Source organism: Camelina sativa, chromosome 11 (assembly GCF_000633955.1).
Source record: "Camelina sativa cultivar DH55 chromosome 11, Cs, whole genome shotgun sequence".
NCBI classification, from domain to species: Eukaryota; Viridiplantae; Streptophyta; class Magnoliopsida; order Brassicales; family Brassicaceae; genus Camelina; species Camelina sativa.
Window position 1 is genome coordinate 21,988,616 of NC_025695.1, and position 26,000 is coordinate 22,014,615.

Below are 26,000 nucleotides of genomic sequence, written 5' to 3' on the forward strand. Positions count from 1 at the left end.
TATGATATGATGAACGATTTCATGCTTAGGTTTTTTGGGATATGATGAGGTTTATATGACTGCTTCACCAAAACATAAGTAGTTTTTAGTAGACGTGTATAACTCATCGTCCATGTGGACTTGATTTTAGAATAAGTATAGTATCCAAAAATAAATATCCACATAATAAGTTATTTTTAGCATCCACATAACAATCAACAAATATTCAACTATAATTGGATAATATGTATTATAATTATTCATTTTGAATATAGTAAAATGAATCTCAAAATGTAGAAAAAATAAAATTATAATGAATCATAAAAACAAAATCAATATATATATATATATCATAATAATTAAATAAAGTGATTACAAAGAGGGTAGGAGAAAAAAAAGTGAAGAACAGAACAAAAAAAATGTGACAGAAAATCTTGTCCATTGAATTTTAACTAATAGTTATAATCTAATGGTTCTTATTATTTGTAATACAAACTGTTTTGCTTTCTCTAGTTCTACCTCAACTTACATGATGAAGGTTAAAATAGTCTAGAAATTATGTGAACAGTGAAAAAGTTGGTAAAAAGTGTCTTATGGCAGAAAGTGTGTTAAATGAACATACTTTTGTGAAAAATGTGTCTGAATGTAAATCTCCCTAGACATAATATATGTGAACAACATTAGTTCTGTTGGCTTAAATGAAGAGCAAATAAGAAATAGAAAATGCAAGGAAGACGAACATAACAAATCTGATTGTAGAGAATATGTAATTAATGCAAGTACTTCTTCTCATGTGAAGAGAAACATAAAGACTGTATACGAAGTATGGAAACAAAAATTAAGGGATCAAAAGCTCTGAACATTTTAACAAAAGATGCATCATTTAGTGAAAGTATTTCTTGTCATCCACCTGGTTAATCAGGAAACAACAAATATCAGTAGATTATCACCACATTTCAGAAAAATCGTTCGAAATAAAAGAACATGACATGATATCTACACCTAATTAACAATATTCAAACCTGAATTCTACGTATAACCAGTGCAAGTCATGTTAGAACATCTCCAACCCATTTCTCCATTTTTTTTCTATTTTATAATTGTATTTTACTCCAACCCTACTCTATTTTGGAGTAAAAAATAGAAATCTCCAAATTGTAGTGTAAAATAGAAATGGAGATCTCCAAATATAGAGAAAAATGGAGATTTCTATTTTGAAGATAGAAATGAAGATGAGTTGGAGCAAAATTGACTTCAAACTCCATTATGAAGAAGGAAATGAAGATGGGTTAGAGATGCTCTTAAGATAATGCAGTTCCAATTGTAATTAGAAGAATTATATAAAACATGTTCTTGGATGATGTGATAATTCTTGATTAAATAATGAGATTGTAAATGTTATAGTTCAAAGAAAAAACATTGCTTCATTTGGCATAGCCACCTCCTTCACTTGCACATCCAGATCCTTGACCATCACATTATGTTAATCACTCCGTTTATAAAATGTAATATGTTTTTAGAAAGAATTACTCAGATGTACTCCAAAAGTTGGTTTATTCCTGATTACTATAAATTTTCTAAAAATTGCTCAGATATTTAGTGTCCTGGGTATAATTACAATTTACCTCTTGGATTTATTTTTTCGATTTTGATTAGAAAAATAATTAAAAAATACACATCAGCAAATTAAAATACACATCATCTTCCATAATCCATGTCACTAGACATTTTTTTTTCCAGAATCGACAGTTTATTCTTTATATCAAAAGAGAAGGAAACTGAAAAGTTTTTACTGTTCACAACCCGAAAAAAAAAACTCTCTCTCTCGCTCGTCGCCGAACCCTAATTCTGCCAGCGATACTCTGTCTTTCTCTGCTCTCTCGCCGTCATCTCTTGCCGTCATCTCTTGTCGTCCTTGCACGATATCCTCTCTTGCTCTCTCTCTCTCTTCGTCGTCACTGTCTTGTTCGTTTCTGTCTAAGCCGCCTTGTTTTCGAGTTTCGGTATGTGACGGCTGAGTTATAGTATTTACAGGAAAACAAAAGGTCTTGTCAATTCATATGACGGCTGAGTTATAGTATTTATGGGAAAACGAAAGATCTTGTCGATTCATATGACAGCTGAGTTATAATGCTTTGTGGCTGAGTTATCACAATAAATAATCTGAAAGCAAACGGCTAATTTATACGACTTGACGACTGAGTTATAGTATTTACGGGGAAAACGAAAGGTCTCCTCGATTCATATGACGGCTGAGTTATAATGCTTTGTGGCTGAGTTATCACAATAAATAATCTGAAAGCAAACGGCTAATTTATACGACTTGACGACTGAGTTATAGTATTTACGGGGAAAACGAAAGGTCTCCTCGATTCATATGACGGCTGAGTTATAATGCTTTGTGGCTGAGTTATCACAAGAAATAAGCTGAAAGCAGAAAACGAAAGGTCTCGTCGATTAATATGATGGCTGAGTTATTACACCAAACAAAACAAATTTATTACAACAATACTACATCCGACAAGTTTTCACATTGTGCCCAACTTGTTTCCATCGCGAACATGGGTGTTGTTTAAATACATATTTTTGTTTCTTTACCCAATTATCGGAAACAAAAATTACCGGAACTGGATCCATGAAATAAAATGAAGAAGAATGAGGAAATTAATAAGAATGAGTGTAATTAAGAAGTTAAGAACGAGGAGAAAAACAAGGGGAAGAACAAGGTGAAGAACAAGGTGAAGAACACTTTTTAATCAGTTGAAGAAATAGAGTCGAAGGAACGATGTTTCGTATTTCCGAAGAAGATGATGACATAGAATGCTAACATGGATGATGCGTCCGAAGTGGCAATTCAGCCACCAAACGAACATGTAAATCAGCCTAATTAAATCAGCCATCAAACAAAATTATAACTCAGCTGCAACATGAATACTATTACAGTAATTGAAAAACAAAAAATGGCTGCCAAAGTCAGCCGCTTAATGTCATAACTCAACTGAAAATTTGTAACTCAGCTGTATCGTTTAATAAGTCAGCTGTAACTAAATGATATTCTAGTAATTAATCTTTTGCTACTAAGTCAGCCGTAAAATGGCTGAGTTGTTCGATAAGTCAGCTTATGACAGCTGAGTTATAGTGCTTAACCATAACTCAGCTGTAACGACATCTCATAAGTTAGCCGTTGTTCATAACTCAGCCAGTCGGAAAAAGTTAATTCAGCCGTGTCGTAGTGATAACTCAGCCAAAATTTTGACAACTCAACCATCGGGTGAAAACTCAGCCGTCCTTACGGCTGAGTTATAGCATAACTCAGCCAGATTTCATTAAGTCAGCCGTAACGCTTGGCTGAGTTATGCTCTAAGTCAGCCGTCCGCTCTAACTCAAATTTTTTTTTCCATATATCAGCCGCAACATACCATAACTCAGCCGTCATTCCCTTTGTAACGCGTTACGACTGAGTTATTTAATACACATCAGCGATTTCTGACGTGGCGTCTGACGTGGCAATGACATTTTTGTAATTACGTTTTTTCCTATAACATAAAACAAGGGCACGCTGGATATTTTGAAAATACCCGAAATATCCTAGTAATAAAAAAAAGATTTGTTGGTTCTGGTAATATTATCTAATTTGGAGTACATCTGAGTAAATCTCCCATATTATTATGGTTAACTGTTAACATTATACTCTTAAATGCTATTAATCCGAGACGGAACCAGTGATATGAAGCAAGTCCTACCGCAAATCTAAGTTAAAGTTCCAACAAATATTCAGAAACGGCTGAAAAGGGAACATATAGTAGTTAACATATAAAAAGATAGTGAAAATTATCTAGAATGACTCATATGTTTGTGAAAATAACTAGAATGACTCCATTCTAGATGACATAACTAAATTAACTCAAATCTTTTATTAAAAGACCTAATAGTTTTGTTTTTCATTTTTATTAACAATATTGCCATTATTTGTTTTTTTGATTTGTATTAAATAATTAAAATTTGTTTTTTTTGACAACTAAAAATTAAAAACAATAAAATCCAAACAAAACATAAAAATCCAAAAACCTAATCTCTCTCTCTCTCGACTCTCGTTTCTCTCCGTCTCTCGTTTCTCTCCGTCGTCGGCGATTCTCCTCTCAAGTCGACGGCTCTCGGCGACGCTCGTTTCTCTCCGTCGTCAGTTGGTTCTCTCGAATCTCCTCTTCGTCGTCAGTTGGTTCTCTCGTTTTTCCTCTCCGTCGTCGGTGAGTTTTCTGTTTATTTTCTCCAGTGACTCTTCTTCTCCAGCGTGTCTTGTCCTCTTGTCCGATAAAAATTAGGGCTTCTTCAGTGATGGTGGTGGTGGCTCCTCTTCTTCGTCTAGTGTCCCTTGGTAGTGGCTAATCAGAGTTTGGAGGTGGTGTGGTGATAAAAGAGCCTTGCATAAGGTGTTTGAGGTTTTTCTGGTTGGAGAAGAAGACGGCAGTATTGACAATGGTGTAAAACTTTCTAAAACCCTAATCTCTATTTGTGGCAGATTTGTTTGTCGTTTGATGGCAGATTTGTTTATTAGTATTCGCAGATTTATTTGTTGTTCATCGTAGATTTGTTCGTTAGTATTCGCAGATTTAATTGTTGCTAAAATTTTTTTTTGCTTATTGTAGATTTGTTTGCTAGTGTTTGCAGATTTTTTTGTTGCTCGTCGTAGATTTATTTTTTACTCTTCGCAGATTTGTTTCGTTAATGAACTTGCAGGTTTAGATTTGATAAATTACAGGTTTCTTGTCCGAAGTTGAAGGTCTTGTTACTGAGTTAGCTTAAGTTTGTAAACAGTTTGCATGTTTTTATTAGAGAATTAGCTTAGGTTTAGGTTTTAGAGTTAGCTCATCGCAGATTTATTTGCTTTTTGATGACAAATTTATTTGTTAGTGTTTTCTGATTTATTTGTTGCTTCACAAATTTGTTTACAAGTGTTTTCAGATCTATTTGTTGTTCCTCACAGATATATTTGATTGAGATTGGAGGACTGAAAGTGGTAGTCAAATTATATGAGAAAGAGATACAAGAGCTAAGAAACATGGTTGTGTGTGTTTTATTTCATCATTACATAAGAGATGTGAAATTATGTTTGAGAAATTGCAGGTTTCTTGTTACATCAGAGTTAATGTGAAATTATGTTTGATGGCTCCCATATTTATTTGTTGTTCATCACAGATTTGTTTGTTGGTTGTATAACATGTATTGTTTTGATTGCAGATTTTTTTGGGCATCAAAGCACAAGATTGATATTGGAGAGCTCAAAGTCGTTAAATTATATGAGAAAGAGATACAAGAGTTAAGAAACTTCAAAAACATGGTTGTTTGTACTTTTATTCATGGTCGTGGTGTATTATACATCATTACATAAGAATTTTTGTGAGTTTATGTTGTGATTAGTTTTGTAATGGCCTACAAGTGGAATATGAACAATTAAGTAATTTAAGCACGTAAGATGTATATGTTAATTGAGTTTGTTAAGTTGTTTGAATCGAAACATTAGAAGATAAGGTAAAGATTGGGTCAACTATCGATAAGTCAAACCCTAAAACATGTAATATCAAATAAGTCCGTGGTGTTTGTAAATAAGTCTTCAACAAAAAATCTGTGGTTAAAAGGTCTGAACAAGTCTGTAGGATTAAGTCTGTCGACACTAAAAAGTTAGTTTAGTCATAATTAAATCTGTGACCACTTATATTGAACAAATCAGCTGTAACTAAAAATAAGTCTGTGATAAAAATAAGTCTGGTGTAACATTGTGGTGTAACATTGAAAAAATCTATGATCATTAAAAATCAATCTAGCAATTATCTTTCCTCAATACAACTCTGCAACCACTTGCAGACTTATTATAAGTCTGTAGTTACTGTAAGTATATTTGTAGCTACATTACATAAAAAGTCTGTACACTAAGTCTATGGTTAAAAAATAAATATGTAAGACAGAACAAGTCTGCAAAAACAAATCTGCAGAACAACGAAAATCTGTGGTATCGTCATAAAAGTCTGTAAGATATGTATGTGGTAGACAAAAAGTCTACGACAACCTACAAATTTGCAACAGCGTAATAAAAAATCTGTACAACAAATCTGTGGCAAAAACAAAACTGTCGCAGAATTCTTGAAAAATCTGTAGCATAAGTAAATCTGTAAATCACAAACAAATCTGCAAAAAAGAAAATCTGCGATAACTATTCAATAAAATCTGTCATAGATTTTACTTACAGATTTATTTGAAATTCAGTTTTTTCCGTAAATAATAGCAACTTATGCCACACTGTCATAAAAACTTTAATGGCATTTTCGTAATAACTTTTTTACAACAAAGCTTATACATGGTATTATAGACATTAAAAAAATGAAAACCATTCTAGTTATTTAAAAAAGATATGGGTTACTCTAGTTATTAACTCTAATATATAGGTCATTCTAGTTATTTTCCCAAAAAGATAAGTGGCTACTTTGTTTATAGAATCCTGGTACAAAGGCACTGGACAAAGCTTAATAAGAAAGACACTGGACATAATATATTCACTACATTAATTTAATAATCACACATACTCGGATCTTTTAAAAAATGATCACGAGCTTTTGGTGTTTTTCTCTTCTTCTGCCTTAACACCTAGACAAGTTTAAACATCATAATTAGGATATATATATGGGGTGAACAAGTATGCATAACTGTTGATAGGGAAAACAACAATCTAATATGTTGATTTGGTTGGAAAGGATCTGGGGTAGGCTTTCGGTAGAAATCGATATGAACTGTGAAGGAACGACGAACTGGATTTTTATCTAATGGGCTTTTCCTATGAGCCCTAGATTGGCCAAACCCAACGCCAACAATCACATATGAATTTTTATCATGGATTACAGGGAATAACAAATATGCATATAAGCCATGAACACAAAGTTTCTGATCAAGGTTTTATAGTGATAAACTGTGAAAACAACTTTATAGTGAAAAAGGTAAGCATAAGATGGACAAGTATGCACATAAATCATGAACACAAAGTTGCTGATCAAATTTCAGCGATTCTCTTCAATATAGTTATTGGTGGCAATATTGGTGAACATAAAGAAGAACAAGTATGCATATAGGAACAACTTAAGATACCGTAGAACACGGTGATACCATCTATAGAATAGACTCCTCAAAATCCTTAAACGAGAAGTTCTAAGCTGGCATTAGATAATTAACGATTCCTACTAATAAACTTCTTTCCATTAAGGCACAAAGAACCAATTATTAGGGATCATATTCATGATTACAGCTCTAGAGAGAAAGATTTGAAATATTATAACGGAAGCAAAACCCCAGATTGGTATAAGAATAGTCTTTGTGAATTGTGTTGATGGAGTCCGACATTGCCTGGAACCTAGTTTGCATGCAATTCCAAGGCCAAAGAAGACGTATAAGAAATCGTTATTCCTAACTCTCATTACAACTTTAACTCTTTTTTTTTTCTTGCCCAACCCCCTTTTCTTGCTTTTTATCTATTATTCCTTGTTGTTAAAATTAATTCAGAAAATCCCCACTTATTCTTTTTCTTTTTTCTCTCACATTTCTCATTTTTTTTCTCTTTTGGTATTCATTTTTCTTCAACATTTTTTATTCATTTTAATTACTATATTTTAAGTGTAACTTGTAGATAATTTTTGTTTGTATCATTCAATATTTGTTTTTCAAGAAAAATTAAAATAGTTTGTGATTCCAATCTAATTCAAATACAATTGACTTGGTGTTCATAGACAAATCAACAATTTCTAAGTCCAAACTAAATTAAGTATGTAATTTTAGGATTATTAAATTCCTTAAACAAAATTTTCAATATGAAATAGACGATTTAGCCACATAATTTAAGCTTAAGTTAGATGCATAATTGATTAACAAAATATTGCATCCATAAATAGTTATACATTTGGAGAGATCTTAATAAACTTTGATGTGTGAGTGTTTTTTAGCAAATTGTTAATCAATAAACCACTGAATCAAGTCCAATAACTATGAACATGTGGACATAGTTTTAGTAAATTGTAAAGCAAGTTCATACTTTAATGATGCCCTTCAAACTCTTTTCAAATAGTTAGTTTGTTTACTTCCACTCTAGCTTCATATGCATCTTCCAATGTTTTTCATTCTATAATAATTCATCTAAATTATAGTAATATGCATAATAAAATATCGTAGAAAAATAAAATCATTACTTATTGTATAAAAAGTAATAGATACATTTTTTGATAATGATCACTTAAAGTGACAATACAAAAAAGAGAAAGAAAAAATTCCATTAAAAGAAATCTGAGCCATGTCATATTTCGTAGAAAAGGCTGCCAGAAAATCTCATCTCAAAAACAAGCTCTAGAATTCAAAAAAAAAAAAAGATGAAAAATCCATAAAAGAGACATAAAACAAACTTAGTCTCAAAATAATGTCATTCAAAAGACAGATTCTTCACACAAAAATCTAAGTTCAGAATTAAGCAGGGAGCATCATTCAAAGAGACAAAGAGATTAAAACGTGAACAGATTGGAGGTCCCCATACCCCAGCTGTGATCCCATCCCATAGCCATGGCTGGGGTTGCCACCAAATTTCTCATGGATTATTCTTTCATACAACCCTTAAATGACATTTTTCGTTCAGTTTTAATTTTTGGTTATCTATCATAAAATTTATTAACTATATAGGATTAAGTGGTAACCGTCAATTTTCATTTCAACAACCTGAATGAGAAAAAAATGGAACCCAATGCTATATTATCCAATCAGCAAACAAAAAAATACCAAAATCATGAAAATTTTGTTGGCACCCATTAAAGTGGGCCGATGACAATTTATAGTAAATTAGTTTTTATTATTAATTTATAGATACATTTTTTTGTTGGTTAAATTATTAAGATTAGAAATTGCGACATTTATAAAAATAATGTTAGATTTTCGGATTTTATAATTTTTATGGTGTTGAAATTGAATTTGTAATTTTTAGAAAACATTTTTGACAATAAAATAAAAATAGTATAGAAAAATTCACTTATACATATGACATAATTAAATTAAAATTTATGAATAATAATAAAAATTGTCGTATTTTAATAGCCTATAAAAATTTCAAAATGAAAATGATACATATTTAGAAATTGAAAACTTAACAAAAATTAGCTACTTTTATTACATGTTATAGAGTATTTTATATCATTATAGTTCAAAACTACAGCATAACAATTGTTTATAGAGATGAGCTTTAGGAGAAAATTTAGTTTCTCAAACATATTATATATATATGCTATATATATATATGTGTGTAAATTAACATCATTATTAATTTATAATATTATTCGGACAATATTTTACATGAGAATTCAAAAAAATATATGTTATACTATTATTTTCTCGAGTTTTGTTAATTTTTACACTCACCCGAGTTAGGACTAACAAAATTTATTAATTCAACTGCCTTCAACTTCCTTTTTTTCCTTTATCTGTAGAGTCACCAAAAGATAAAATTCACTTCTTATAGGGGCAATTTGCCAACTAAAGAAACAAAAAAAACAATTAAAAATATAGAATAATATCTTAAAAATTAGATTAATCGGATAATGGGTATGTAAAATGACTATTTTGGTGAGATGATTTGGTGATAGTGGTGGGTGGTGTCCAAGGTTAGTCGGAAGTGGTAGTCGGTGGCCGGAGATGGTGGTCAACAATGGTGGTCTTCGGTGGCCGGAGATGCTGGTCGCCGATGGTCGGAGATAGTGGTCGATGGTGGCCGGTAGCCGGAGGTGGTGTCAGTTGTGGTGGTCGGAGGTAGGGTAGTGGTGGCCGGAAGTGATGTTGATGGTGACTCGAGGTAAGGTGGTGGTGGTTAGAAGATATAGAAAAAAAGACAAAAGAGGTAAAAATGTCATTAATACATATAATACAAAATATATGATAGATACATGGCTGGTTATACAGTCCAATTCCCCCTTCTTATATGTCTTTTTTTTTTGTCAACAAAAAATTAGCTTAGAGGATTTAATTGGGTGGAAAATTGTTTACATAAAAGACACTGTGCAGAGAGATACACGCTTGGTGTACCAAAGAATATGCACTTACACTAGGTTTTACCCCGTGGTACATGACGTATCTATTATTTTGTTGATATGATACTATAATGGTTTAGTGGTGCTTGTAGTCGATGGTGAATTGCATCTATATATATATATATATTGTTAACGGTTGTAGGTAGGTTTTGTAGAAACTCTTGATTCGCAAGTTGAGAATATATATTTTATGATTTGGTTAGTTATGATTTATGAATGAATGATATGACATATTCTTATTTTGATTCTCAATTGATATTATTGGATTAATAATGTACATTTAAAAGCTAATAAGAAATTACTAAATATGTAATCGTTTATTAAACGCAAATTAGATATTTCCTAAGATGTATTCATCTTGAATTAGTTGCTATATTATAGGGATGTGATTACAGAATTTGTGTTATCAATTCTTTTTGTCAAACTCAGCCCTAAAGATTCGGCATGTAAATTAGATTAAAAACCGGCCCAAAATATTCGGTAATCTTAAGAAGGATCCAGATAATTGAATCGGTTAAAATTTAGTTAAAAATCTGACCCGAAGTTGGCAAAAAGCCAAAAAATGATGGCACCCTATTGTACTCCAAAAATGTATTTCGAGCTCTATATGTAGATATACTTGTTTGGTTATAAATATCCTAAGACAATTTTAAAAATATATATCCATTTATAAAAATTCAAATCACATCATATGCTGAAAAAAATCTAAAATTTTATGAACTTTATGTATTAAATAGTCATTAAAATAATTAAATATAAGATTAAATAAAAGTGCAAGGAGAATTATATTTTAATCTAACATATTGATTTAAATTAGGTAGATAGTTTTTAGAAAATTAATATTATCAAATAAGAAAATGATTGTGTTTGGTTGTAAGGATTGTAGAGAATTTAGTTGAAACTTGTTTGGATACAAAGATAAGAAAGGATGGCACAAAAATGTACTCCAAAAATGTTAAGATAGATATGTATTTCTAGAGATAAGAGATAAAGAGAAAAATGAAAATCCCTTCATGTCGATCTTGTCGTCGAGGTACGTCGAGAAGGCCAGCCAGTCCGAAGGAGAAAACACCATCTTCAGCAAGTCTGGACAGTCTGTAAAGAAAACCAAATCCCTATAGTCATGTCTGATCATGCACCGCATAACTCAAAGGAAAGCTTTTACTTTATCATGTAAGGATTGGAAATTGGTGGCTCCCATAATCGACAATGAATCCTGAAAAAGCATACAAAACCTTCCTACGCCTGCAAACTGACGCCTGCTTTCCAAGAACCATCTACAAAACAATAATATCCCAAAAAAATAATTGGAAATGGTACTGTATGCACCCCTGGCGGGTGGTCTTGAAGGACTGGTTCCCGAATTTTATAGGGAGCCTTAAGCTGGGTTAACTGCCAAGCTTTCTTCTCTCACTCTATGCCAAGCATAACACCTCGAGAGCAATCATGTCCACATTTTCAAAATTCTTATCAAAGAATTCAGGGGAAAACTGAGGCAGGAACATCTTTGAGTATTCTCGAAAACAAATAATCCATATTGGCATATACGGATCACACTGGGAAAATTTTACTTTTAGATGTTTTGCTTGCAATAAAGTTATTTTAGTTTTTTAACAATAAACTACTCCCTAATTGAACTAAGGTTTTCTTATGGTTCTTTGGTCAAATGATATCGAAAATATCATGTTTTTGGAGACCAAAATTTGGTGGTTAAAGTTATTATAAGTACTCATTTAGACAAGGAGATTACCTCAGATATCTTTCTTTCAAAGTCGTGCTATCTAGCTCATCTTTATGCAGGAAAGATTCTAATTAATGTCTTTAAATGTGGTTGGTTTAAAACATATTTTTTTCCTTCACTTTATTAATAATTTCAATTACAAATGACATATGTGTGTTCTACTTGTTCTACTGATTAATTTTTCTGTCAGTTCACCACGCTCTAAGAGATACGCAAGAATTGATGTCGTGTGAGTTATTCTTGAACTTTCCCAATGCTTACACAGACAAATGTTTGTAGCGTCTCACTTATGTTGATTTTCATTTTTCATAATATTTAATCATGGTTGTTTAGTTCCTTTATTCTTGGTTTCCTTTGTATGGTCTAGGATTAGAGAAAAAAAAAATTGTTACTCTTGAGTCTTGACACATAAAAGTCAACAAGTTCTCCATTATAGAAATTTCTGGTCTACATATTGGACAGTAACATGTGAATATGTTGGGTCATGGAGTCAGAAGGCACAAAGCACATGTCAACAACAATGATGGAAGAGTGAAAACAAAAAGATGGAAGAGTGAATCATGAGCACCAATGACCAAAATGGCAAACATGGCGAAGATTTCAGTAGGCACAATTGATATGCCGCTAGGAACAACTGTTGAGACATTTTCGCACGACTTCTATCACATTCATTGGAAAGGTCCATAAAACGAGGCTTCATCAGGCTCACAAGAAAATCTAGCTACTTTAAAGAGATATCCATTGAGGTTCAAAGAAGAGCATCATATTCCCTCACCGAAATATCACCACCATCATGACTACTCTTCAGGCCAACTCTAGAACATTCCACCACTCGGGTGTTTACACATGCTCTTCTCAAAATAGACAAGGGATAACTACATAAAACTTTCTATTTCTTGAACCGCACAGTTATTTAACCCATTACACATCAAGATTTCATAAGAACTAATCATTTTATTAAATCTTCAAATGCAATATTCATTTACAACTCCAAAACAAAAAACTTAACAACTATCAAAAATCAAAAAGCTAAATTCCAGGATGAGTGCACGACCCTTCCTTCGGTTGCACCACTGCCACCGTCGTCTATTGCAACTTCGGACACTAAGGCCTAATATGCCCCACCTCCCTGCAGTAGAAGTACACTCGAATGTTTCCTTGCATCCCACTCCTCTTGGGACAACTCACCAACCTATAATGGATGCTCCCTCAGCCGTAGCATCCTTGACCACCTTGGTTTTTCATCAACGTGTCCTCCCGCTTCCTTTTATGTCTTTGCACCGACTTGCTGCCCTTGCTCTGAATGCTCGGCTCCAGCGCCACCTCTGTATGAACAGTTGGACTAACCACCACGACCTGCTCCCTCAGGTCGTCTTCGATCTCAGCTGCGATCTCCACAGGCTCTGCCCTCGTGGCGTAGTTCCTCCCTCTGCAGTGAATCCTCAAGTTCTCAAGAAGTGCCCTCATGAATCTCCTCACTTGAGCTGCCTCATACTCCATCTCTCGACCCCCATACACCAAAAGCCGGCTGAACTCCACATCCAGCTCACAAACCCTCCAAGACCACTGCGACAACTGTAGAAACTGCACCTCCATACGGTCCACCGCCTCCCGAGGAAATTACTTGCGGTTGAACTTCTCCATGAAATCAACCAAAGTCATCTCGCTCGCGCCCCTGGCAGCCACTGAACTCCACCACAAGTGAGCATCGTCTTCTAGGTGGTGAACCCTTATGTCCACCCAATACTCCTGAGGACATCTGAGAGACTGGAAGTGGCGTTCCAGCCTCGTCCTCCACGCGTAAGCCACAATAGAGTCGGTACCACCCAAGAAATGCACTGTACCGATCTTACCTATCTCCCTCAGCATGGTGACATACTGGGAATGAGCTCATGCACTAGCAGCCATGGGCGGCACCACTGGAGCCTGCACCGGTACAACTCCCGGCAACCACTCCAACAACTATGCAAAAAAAGACCCGCTAGATTAACACCTCCACCAGGGGCTCTGCCTACTGCAACCCTCGGACCCAGAATTCCATCACCATCGGACAACCCAACACCAACACCACCCACACCGGCTCCACTGGCGCTACGGCCCCATTGGCACCACCACTAGCCACACTCATGGTCCCCTCATGGAATGCCTTTGACTCGCCGACGCCCTCAACTGTCACACTCTGGTCCAAGATGTCACTAGCAATTGGGCCTCTGCCCCTACAACGTCCACGTTCACATCCACGAACACGTGGGTGTCCACGACAATGTCTACGTCCACGACCAGCGTCAACACCACCTCTAACAATTTGCAGTACCAAGACAAAAGGCTAAGCACACAATTCAAACCGCATACCCAAACACACAACTTACCGTGAAATCTCATTGAAGGCTCGAAAAGGATGATACTAGGACTCCATACCACATGAAAATTGACTAACTACTCATAATCAATTCCATCACACAACACCATGCATCAAACAACAGAAAAATAATTCAACCAATTATATTCTTAAACCGCTCTAAACCATCTATTAACCCGCCTGAGAACCGAAAAGGCTCTGATACCAAACTGAAACAACCAGAGCCATTTTTCCATAGATATAATTAACTAAGCATCAATACTACTTAATTAAACCAACCACAATACCAATGATTAACCAACATCCAATAACATGCACATGAGAAACATAACTAATGACCAACTCCAATAAACATCAACATGATACCATTCCTAACAATTCTATCCAACAACCTAGCACACTTCTATGTAAGGTTCCAGCCACATATAAACACAACCACAACACAATATCTGAAACCCTATGAAATGACCCGACCCGTTTTTTTTAAAATAATAATAAATATACTAGTGGTCTCATACCCACTAGCCGCCTAACCACAACCAAACCAAACAGTGGAAAATAACTAATAGATACCAATATCCAATAGCCAATAAATAATAAAATAAGAATTCAATAACTCACTCCAGCAGAATCATAAACCAACAATCAACATCCTAGCAACATTCTATGACTCAACTCTAGCAACCTACGAGAGCCGGACAACACATCAATGAGCCACTAGAACATCCTCCTCTTCATCTCCTTGATTTCAAGATCACACTTTGCCTTTATCTGCACCACAACACATATAAGATGCGTGAGTATTTTATAAACACCCAGTGAGGCAATCCTCCCATCTACTAGGCTATACACACAAGCAATTGAGATATATCTAACCATCAAACAACAATCAATAACCAACAACAAACCAGGACAACAACATTGACCGACACTAACCCATGCATCGACCGACACCAACTGAGGTTGCATCGACCGGCACAAGCTTGCATCGACTGACACCAACATTGCACGAAATCCCTAATTGCATCGATCGATGCCTCCACATGGCATCGACCAATGCTCCTAGGTCACCTTGTGTCGTCCTCGCATTGCATCGACCAACACACAAAGTGCATCGATCGACGCACATGTCGAGCATGTTCTTCTCCGAAGCTCCTCGCCGGATCTCTGTTCCTAAACCACCAAAACACAATCCAAAGCAACAAAAAGCTTCCCAAAGCCTCAATTGACACATAAACACTTTAACAAGCCAAGGAATAACCCATATAACACATAAACAAGAAAAGTAAAAGAATCTAAAGCTTCGATAAGCCATGGTCCTGCACTCACCTTTGCCAAGAAGATTCTGACACCCAAACAAGCAGATCTACACTCCTAGAAAGCTTCTACAACGATCCCATCTACATATCTCTCCAAGAACAGCCACAAATCTCTCAAAACTCTCAAGAACACTCAAGAACTTCTTGCTTTCTTTCTTTTACTCCAAAAAAAGCCAAACTCGGCCAAATACTCGAGTTCCTTCTTTTATACACGATTTTACTGTTTTCCCTAACCTAAAACGCAATAACTTACTCTTTTCTCGACCAAACCGGCCTTGCATCAATCAACACCACACTTGCATCGTTCGATGCACATCCGAAACCGGGATTCCGGTTCGCGGATGTTATAATTCTACCCCACCAACATATATCCGTCCTCTAATCTCGGATAACCATCAGCCAAGGACTCTCGTGCAACCGTCTCCATGGCCCGTATTCCTCCGACCGATCTACGAAGGTGACTTCTAGGCGATACACCCATGTTCCAGGCATTATTTGCTCTCCGCTTTTGGACTTTTCTTTACTCATAGGCCTCAACCCTGAGTTTCTATTGGCTCCTCATCAGGCTGAAACCTGCATGCCATAAAATTGGCTATTCATCGTGACTAAGCCCGCATGCCATAATATATAAGGAATTCCAATATTCGTCTCTCGGATTACCACCCTACAGCGCGTCCTCGGATCTTCATCCGAAGTCGATATACCAACCATACTCCCAAGGCATAAAGCCTCAGAATACAGCAGTACTAGGAGAACTAAAGTCCCCCAATAGTCGTTCATGACCAACTATCCCTAGAGAAAACAATTCTGAACACGTCTAAGCCCTATTCCTAACCAGGTTTCCCTCCCGTGGCTCTCGTAAAACAACACAATGTCTTATACCAACCACATATCCCCTCACTAGAATTTCTCATGACCACACAAGGATCATCAAAATGCCACAAGGGCCATCACAAAGGCCAACAAATGTCCTAAAAAGGACCGCCACAAAGGCCGAATGTCGAAATAGACCGCCACCGAGGCCAAAAAATGTTCTAAACATGACCGCCACCAAGGCCAAACAATGTTCTAAACTAGACCGTCACAAAGACCACTTGTCCCGAAAGATCGTCACGAAGACCACTCGTCTCGAAGGACCATCACAAAGACCAAACATCCGGAAGGACCGTCACGAAGACCACACATCCCGAAGGATCGCCTAAACATGCCACATGTCCCGAAAGACCGTCACAAAGACCACACATCCCGAAGGACCGCCTAAACAGGCAATATTGGCTAAACAGTCCGCCATAAAAGCCACACAATTGGCTAAATAGCCCGCCATAAAGGCCACACAATGTCTCAAAAGACCGCCACACGTACACACAATGACTCAACAGTCCGCCACAAAGGCCACACAAGCCCCACCAGGCTCTCTACCACTAAAAATGGACAAATTCTAACTCACATAAAACTTTCCATTTTCAGCACTTTCAACTTTTGCAAGCTTTCCACTTCAGGAAATTTCCCTCTTTTAACCTCGCTTTGCGGAAATTCGTATCCTTAACACCACCTCATCTTAGTACTTAGTCACACAACCAACCACCCATAAGTGACCAAGTAACATGAGAAATGGGCTGGAATACTCCATTCCCGCTCCAGCCACGAGCTACAGCTAGGACCAGACTAAACAAGTTCAAGTCGTGGCCTGCTTCTGGAACCACTGCTTGAACTTTGCCTTCATCCTCGCCTCTTGCTCCCAAGTCTGCTCCTCTACACCATCACAGTCTCAAAGAACTCTCATCAAAAGAATCTTCTTCTTCCGAAGTTTCTTGATCCTCCTCTCGAGAGCCCTCACTGGTCTCGCTTCCAAAGTCATGTTAGGCTGAAGATCCTCAGGAATCTTAGCCAACATCTGATCATCCTCGTGGAGACACTTCCACAACATAGACACATGGAAAACCTTGTGGAACCCACGCATAACCTAAGGTAACTCCAACCTATATGCTACTGGTGTTACCCGCTCCATCACTCTGAACGGACCCATATACTTCCGACTCAACTTAGTCTTTCAATGACCTGTTCGGACCCCGCAACATGGTCATCTTGAGGTACACTCTGTCTCCAACCTGAAACTTAAGATCTCTTCTCCTCTTATTGGCATAACTCCTCTACCGATCTTGAGTTTTCTTCATGTTCATTTCGGAATCCGGATCTACTCCAAGATCTCCTGAACAAAACTTGCCCCGTACATGCTCCTCTCCCCCACCTAAATCCAGCATAACAGTGTACGACATAGATACAACGCCTTATAATGGGCCACCCCAATCCAGCACAGACATCCTCAATAAATCCATTGTGATCATGTCCCAATTCCTCTGGAATGGGAAGACGCTTCAGCAACCCGCCCAGAACCTGATGCTCAATCTTCAATAGTTGGTAAATGTCGCACCTCACGACCCAAATAGCTACATCCTTCTTCATCTCGACCCAATGATAGTAACGCTTGAGTTCACCGTACATCTTAGTCTCTCCTGGATGAATAGAAAACATGCTCGCATGAGCCTCTCTCAGGATCTACTGCCTCAACTCCTTATCCTTGAGCACACAGATTCGACCGTGCACATGTATAGTACCAATGGCAGAGACCTGATACTCCTAACCAGCAACTATAGAGGCATTCACCAGCCCCACATCCTTCTCATGAGCCAACCGCACCCTGCTCAGAAGATCTGCTCTATCAGCCGCCTCCAAATCCAATGGCTCTAAGAAATAGCGCACAATCCCAATGCATTAATCTCCCTTACCAAAGTCTCCATGTCCTGCTCCTGGGCCGAAGCTGCCCGAGAGCACCTGCAACCAAGTTAGCCTTACCAGGGTGGTAAGCTATCTCCATATCATAATCCACCACCAACTCCATGTACTTACTCGTTCCTCGACCAAACCGGCCTTGCATCGATCGAGACCACACTTGCGCCGTTCGATACACTCATCTAGGTTTGGCTCTGATACCATTAGTAACGCCCCGACGGCCACTTCATAGTGGGCCCCATAGGACCACCTTCCTTAATGGGTCTCACGTCCTCTCATTAGGTTCGTGAGTCATCCATATTCGACGGTCGGTTTGCTATGTTCGAGAGATTTTTAAATATTTGTTACTGTCCCTACAAATCACCACATGATCTTTCCCTGTGTTTTGTCCTCACTCGCACAGTTCCGACAGTCACTTGCCGAAAGGTCACCCATCCTTAGACTACTTCAGCTCAAGCAAGCCTAACTCTAGAGATCTCTCAGGACCCTTGACCGAAAAGATAAGTGCACTTTGGTGACATAGGTGGCCAAATAAATTCTTTTTAAACCTCTCCGCATGAACCTGAAACTGGGGTGTCACAATTCACCTCCACTATAAGATAACAATGTCCTTGTTGCACACCAAGACCGTCACCCCCAACGGTGTGAGCCCACTCGACTCCACACTCGTCTGTGTTTGGCTTTGATACCACTAGTAACGCCCTATCCGCCACCTCTTAGTGGGCCCCATATCCACTCCCAGTCCATAGTCCCACCTTCCTAAATGGACCTCACGTCTTCTCACTAGGCTCGTGAGCCTATCCATATCCGACGGTCGGTTTGCTACGTTCGGGAGATTTTTAAAGATTTGTTACCGTATCTACAAATCAGCACATGATCTTTTCCAATGTTTTGTCATCACTCGCACAATTCCGACAATCACTTCCCGGAAGGTCATCCATCCTGAGATTACTCCAGCTCAAGCACGCTTAACTCTGGAGTTCTCTCAGGACCCTTGACCGAAAAGATAAGTGCACTTTGGTGACATAGGTGGTCAGATCAATTCTTTTTAAACCTCTCTGCATGTTCTTGAAACCGGGGTGTCACACCATAGTTCATCCTCATCATCATCGCTATAATTCCACATCACATACCAACACACCACAAAAAACGATTGAGATGCGTGAGTATCATACATACTCACTGAGGCGATCCTCCCATCTACTAGGCTATACACACAAGAGAAAAGACAAACATAATCAATACATAGAACAAGCAAACCAGACAATTCTGAACACATCTATGATTCTGCGATCTTGCGTCAACTGACGCAACACTTGCATCGACCAACGCACTCCTTGCATCGATCGATGCAACCTCCAAATCCCTAGTTGCGTCGACTGATGCACTGCTTGCATCGATCAAAACGACCTCGCATCTCCTCCAAAATCCCTAACTGCATCGACCGACGCACACCTTACATCAATCGATGCAGTCGCGCGAAGGAACGCCGAACATGATCTCCACCGACTCCTCTTGGCTTCGTGATATCGAATACATCCTCCAAAGACCTCCAAACTAAAGGCAAACACTAACAAACAAACACATAAGCAATCAACACCCAAAAACACACAAAAACACATCTAATCGCATAGATAAGCCATGGTCCCGTATTCACCTCTAAAAGAAGTAGATTTGACTCTGAAACGGCGAGAATCATCTTGCTTCTTGCCTCAGATCTCCACTCCCACATAAGGATCCCTCAAGAACAAGCACCAAAACTCACAAAACGGACTCTGGAAGAACTCTCCATCTCTCTAACCTTTTAGAACAACAAGAACGACCAAAACCCTCATATACGTCGAGCTTCGTTCTTTTATACCCGACCCTAGGGTTTCCAAACCCAAAAACGCAACATAACGAGCGTTTTACTTAGTTGTCCTGCAAAACAAACTTTTCATCGACCGGTGCACAACCTGCATCGATCGATTTGCACACCCAAAAACGGGATTCTAGTTCACGGGCATTACATGAACAAAGGACAAGAAACAACATGTTAGAAATGCAGCAATGGGGTTGAGGAAGTATAACAGTTTCATACTCTCTTTTCTAGTGAAGAAACGCACACAAAACTAACCATCAAGAAGGACATCATCATCTATTCTTTTATTTGAGGTATCATACTCTTCCTTGGTTTATCCTCCTAACTATCTGAACCATCTCCCACGACTCTCTTATCTAAAAGCGCTTGTTTTCTAGCCTTAAAAAAGGCACAACCGAGCTTTTACTTCGTCTCTCATCCAATTCATCTCTCCTCATATGGCTCGTTCGAGTAGCATCATTAATAGAGGTCTTAAAACTAGAAGCAGAACGTTGGTTTCTCTATGGAGCAGCCCAAATGGTGTGTGGGATTTTGTTTAGATGGTTTTGGTTAGCCTTATTAGGGTAGACCCTCTTCTTCTTCATATACGAAACCGTAGTCTTCCGAAAGTTAGTGTCATCATCACTAGCTTCAGCAGTGGATATACTCCTTCCTTTATAAGAAGAATTGGAGCTAAGTGATGAAAACTTCAGCCTTATCTTGACCTTATGTTCTAAAACTGTATCTAAAGACAATATTATGTGATAATGCTGAAGCAGAACAACAACTGTAGAGCTACCAACTTAAGCCACCTGAAAATTGGGGCAAACACCTAATGCTATTAATCATTGTAACACTTTGAGCAAGAAGGTATCACAAATCCAACACTACAAGAAATTGAGGTATTAATAGCATCATAATATAGCGGTTTTTTTATGTTTTGCTATGGTTGAGATACCCTCAGTTTTTTATAGCGTTTGTCAAAATGAAAAGGCTATGTTTGATTGAAGCGGAAAAAACTAATTCATTTGCCCTCTTATAACTTAGTGAAAAAAAGGAGGCGGCTACCAAAATTTCATTCTCCCCCTTAGAATTTCGTTTACTCCCTCCATTGTTTCACTCATTAAGCTTTTTAATTTTTGTCCATCAAAACTCTTAAACCCAGATTCAAAACTCTTAACCCGATTCAAAAGAAGATGAGTTATCTTCCTCTTCTCCACCAAACAAAACAGAGTCATCTTCCTCTTCTCCATCGCAAATCGTGAACCCCCAGATCTGTTTTAGATCTCGTCGCCGCTCAATCTCTACACCAGAGTAATCGAATAAGATGTGACCAGAGATGTTTTGTTGATATTTTCTCAGAAGTTTGTGAGGGATATCATTCGTCTTCGTCGGCGTCACCTCCATCTCGTCTCCTAGATCTATCGCTGTTTCCACATCTTAGTGTTTGAGTCTGTTGAGGTTTTGTTTTAGGGTTCACCAATTTGTTCTTTTCATTCATAACTCTTAATTTTCTGGATTATGATTTCGTGTTTGGTTTTTCATTTCAGAACTGTTTCGTTTTGCTTCAGCTTCTTTTGATTGGTTTTTCTTCTTTGTCAGCAGATAGAAACTCTCTGACGACGAGTTTACACAAATTGAGACTCGCCGCGGCAGTTCCTGTAAGGGATAAGGGATAATAAGGAAGCAGTCGAAAACAACATGAAGAACAGGAATTCGAATGCTAATCTGGATGTTGTCCTTGAGGTTATATCTAATCTTCTACTCTGCTCTCGTTGAACCTATTAGCAGTTAACTCAATTCGAAATTTGGATTCTTAGTAATAGAAATATTTAAAGTCAGCTACTTTGAGGAAGAACTTATTTGTTGCTATCTGTTAAACTTGTTGAAGCTTGGTTGTGTTGTTAGTTTCTGGATAGAATAATCATGGAGTGTTGGTGACAAAGACTAGTTCTCTGGCTAGATTTGAGAGATTAATTGACATGTTTTTCTTTTCTTTTTTTGTTTTTTTCTTCTCCTCTCCGTTCAGCTAATCAACCATTGCAGAGAGCAGGAAGTTGAGAGGCTTCGTGAGGAAAGAATTAACGTTGCAAAGAAGATAAAAGGGAAGCTGGAGCCATCTGAACGTGAGAGACTCGTAGAAGAAGGAAATATGAGGAATATATTTTGTTTATCACTCTTGTCTTCTTTGCTAAGAGATAACAGATCGTTTTTTCCTTCAGGTAAAAATCTTTGTCTTGATATCAGATTCCGACAAATTAAGATCTGTACCGAGAAATATTAAAATCAGAAACTTGAAAGATAAGAAAATTTGGAAAATACACGTTTAAAATGCATAGATATTGCCAAAGTTTAATATAACAAACCTGGATTGTTATATTCCTCTTGCTTCTTTTTCTCAATCCCTTCTGCTAACAGTTCCCACGTTTCAAACGTGTTCTGGTCTAGAAAAAGAATCAGACAGTAGCATCATGGTGAAAAAGTTTCTCAAATATTCACGGAAACACCATTCACTCGCTTCAAACAGACTGTCTATAAAAATCTGATCATCATTTAAAATACCATGTGCACAGCATGTTGAGAAGTATTCGTAAGTAGTATTCAGTTTCTAGCCTACGTGGAACATAGTTGATTTGACCAAAAGAAAATCCTCTCGCCCTCTTTTTAAATTGCTTCCTATTACCTTCCCAAGTAAAATAAGCAGGGATTTGCGCATAAGTAAGCTTCCTCGCATGTTTTCCATCTTTTCCAACCGCATTTATTCTGTTCAGAGTGAGATAAGCCATAAACATAGAATCTTGATTTGCCACTCGTTCCAAAACTGTGTCAATTGCATCGTTTTCCTCAAAATAAGCAGGTTGCTTTCCCTCATCATGAAAGGATAGCCTTTGTACTGGTGTTGTTCTATACTGGATTGGGAACTTGAAAATCCTCCAAATAGCCTCTGAAGCCGAGACATACCTAAAAGTTTTCCAAAATCAAATACCATGGTTAGAAAAAAGTTTCGAAATGAGAATTGCATTACACGGGTCAAAAATTAGAAGACTGACCTGCAGTCAAACCAATCCTTGATTTCATTTTTTTGTTTCTCAGTTTCAGTAGATTCTTCTCCTAGTTTGGTAGTGGTCGTAGTAGGAGTTTGAGCTGTATTAACAGGATCAACAACAACAACAACATGGTCCTAAGGGACAACATACCTATTATCACGGGCTGACGGTCTAATTTCCCACGAGAAGTATTGTATCGAATCAGATAGATCTCGTTCTATACCCTCGGTCTATATGTCCCCGAAATAAAAGTTCGAAAGCTATATCTTCCCGAATAAAAAGTTCGAAAGCTAAATCTCCACAATTCTGGATTATATTGGTTTATCGTCTAAACCTGAGACCAAACCAGATATGTCTCGAATGTAAACCAGATGTTGAACCAGTTTGGTAATAAAACCCGATCCGTTTGATCATAAACCCAGAATCGCCAAATAAAACCTAAAATCGATTTTCGTTGTTCATAATCGATTCCTTTTATTGAGTTTGGTTCTTCTTCTTGAGATTACTTCTTCTTTCATTTACGAGTTTGAGTATCACAATGAGTAATGTATCATCCAATTTCACTGAATCTAGTTTGCAGGGAAGAGGAAGGGCTATCGGTGTGCCAAAGAGATGTTGGTGCGGAGAAGGAATCATATCTTTGATATCGAAGTCTGATTCCAACCCTTACAGGAGATATTATCGGTGTCAATTTGCCGTAGCTAATAAGGTAAGTCGATTTTGTTTTATTTTTGATTTTTTNTTTGATATCGAAGTCTGATTCCAACCCTTACAGGAGATATTGTCGGTGTCCATTTGGCGTAGCTAATAAGGTAAGTCGATTTTGTTTTATTTTTGATTTTTTTCTGTTTTCGTGTGTAAAATTAGGAATGTTGCAGCTTAGGAATGATGAACACACTTTCAAATGGGTGGATGAGGCATTTGTCAATGAGATAGACACATTGAATGCAAAGAATGCTGACCTTGAGAAGCAGCTGAAAGAGATCAGAACAGAGAGGTTTGAGTTTGAGAAGATGGTCTATGAGAAGATGGAGAAGGAGATATTTGAGAAGGTTGAAGATGGTTTGTCTGAAGCCAAAGCAAGCCATAAGAAAATCATGATTGTCTTAGTCTTCTTTTGTATGATCATGATTGGTCTCACTAAGCTACTAGGTTGAAGAACGAGATGAGTGTTGTTCCTTTAGTTTGTTGTTGCTATGTTTTTGTTTCAGTTGTAATATGTTGCTATTAAAAGACTATGAGATGGTAATGAGAAGCAAAAGTTAAGAAGTTATGATCATTAATGAAATCCTAAATCGTTCACAAAACAGTTAACAAAAGACATCTCAATTTTTGACAAAAGACATAGGGATTACAAGTCTATGTGGTCGAAAATACATTCAAGGCAACCACAAAATTAGAACCCTATTTCTACTTAGCTAGTTTGATTAAGCTTGAGTGAGTGAACCTTGGCTTGGTTCCGGTTGACTTGGCTGCAAAACAAATATAAAACATTGAAATATTAGTAAACCGAAACAAGCTCCATAAACTGAAACCATGAAAAGGAAAATACATTCACCTTGGGAAATTCATTCTTGTGGAACCTAGAATTATGATTAGCTGCTCCACAAATGCCACAATGCATGATTCTTTTTTTCTCCTTTGGTTTCTTCTTAGTTGGCGACTCATTAGCACCCTTCTTCCTTTTTTTGTCAGGCTTTGTCTTCTTCTCTTTAGCTTGATCGTTATCTTCATCTGGTAAACACACATTAGGAGTCTTTGTTTCAGGCCAAAACCGTGGACCTCTCTGTGGAACGAGGCCTTCGGTGTAATTCCTTCTCCATATAGCTGTCCGGAACCATTGACAGACATAGTTCTCAGCTACAAGTGTTTTGTCGATGATGACTGCATAGGCATGTTCACATGGGATGCCACATATCTGCCACTTCATGCAAGAACAAAGCATCTTTTTCAGGCAGACTCTGTGTTTATCTAAGCCATGCGTTACTTCATATGCTCCATTGGTGCTTGAGCTGACCTTCGACTCAGATGCATACTTATGCTCTTTAGCTAGAAACAATGCAACATATGGAGTACAAATCCCTGCAAACAAGCATACACAATCATTATCGTGTACAACCATAAACAAACATCATCATTTATAAGAAAAATGAGGAAATTACCTGTGTGAGAATGAGATTCTGCAGACCTTTTGGCAATCCTCCCCATCGCAAGTCGTCTGATTGTCTCTAGCATAACAATGAATGGTTTCTCTCTTGCCTTGTTAATGGAGCTGTTAAAAGACTCTGTGGGGTTATTATCAACATCTTCACAATAACTCCCAATCTTGTGAAATGCCCTGCACCAGCTTTTTGGATTTGTCCTCATGACATCATTGTACACACCAGTATCATAGCAGTAGATCCTCTCCAAGTGCCGCTTGTAATCCACCTCATTGTAAGACCATGCTAAATCCCACAATAGTGGCTTCATTCGGGTTTTATTACCATGATGCTTCTTCAAGTTCCCATNCATTCTTTTTTTCTCCTTTGGTTTCTTCTTAGTTGGCAACTCATTAGCACCCTTCTTCCTTTTTTTGTCAGGCTTTGTCTTCTTCTCTTTAAGCTTGATCGTTATCTTCATCTGGTAAACATACATTAGGAGTCTTTGTTTCAGGCCAAAACCGTGGACCTCTCTGTGGAACGAGGCCTTCGGTGTAATTCCTTTTCCATATAGCTGTCCGGAACCATTGACAGACATAGTTCTCAGCTACAAGTGTTTTGTCGATGATGACTGCATAGGCATGTTCACATGGGATGCCACATATCTGCCACTTCATGCAAGAA

General features: G+C 37.5%; 1 protein-coding gene and 2 long non-coding RNA genes across 4 annotated transcripts; all 3 read left to right on the top strand.

Annotated features, from left to right (window-relative positions):
* LOC109127630 lies at positions 4,061 to 5,446 on the top strand. Its single transcript, XR_002034173.1, has 2 exons — positions 4,061 to 4,226; positions 4,313 to 5,446. It is a non-coding gene; the product is annotated as an uncharacterized LOC109127630 (long non-coding RNA).
* LOC109127181 lies at positions 21,072 to 22,464 on the top strand. 2 transcript variants are annotated; one of them, XR_002033935.1, is made up of 3 exons: positions 21,079 to 21,589; positions 21,734 to 21,874; positions 22,158 to 22,464. It is a non-coding gene; the product is annotated as an uncharacterized LOC109127181 (long non-coding RNA). The 2 variants fall into 2 exon arrangements; XR_002033934.1 differs by having other exon boundaries at positions 21,072 to 21,874.
* On the top strand, positions 23,714 to 24,436 carry LOC104728211 (uncharacterized protein At4g04775-like). The gene is made up of 3 exons (XM_010447232.2): positions 23,714 to 23,789; positions 23,890 to 23,987; positions 24,054 to 24,436. Exons 1-3 carry the CDS (start codon positions 23,714 to 23,716, stop codon positions 24,330 to 24,332), a joined length of 453 nt encoding a protein of 150 aa, XP_010445534.1. The 3' UTR covers positions 24,333 to 24,436.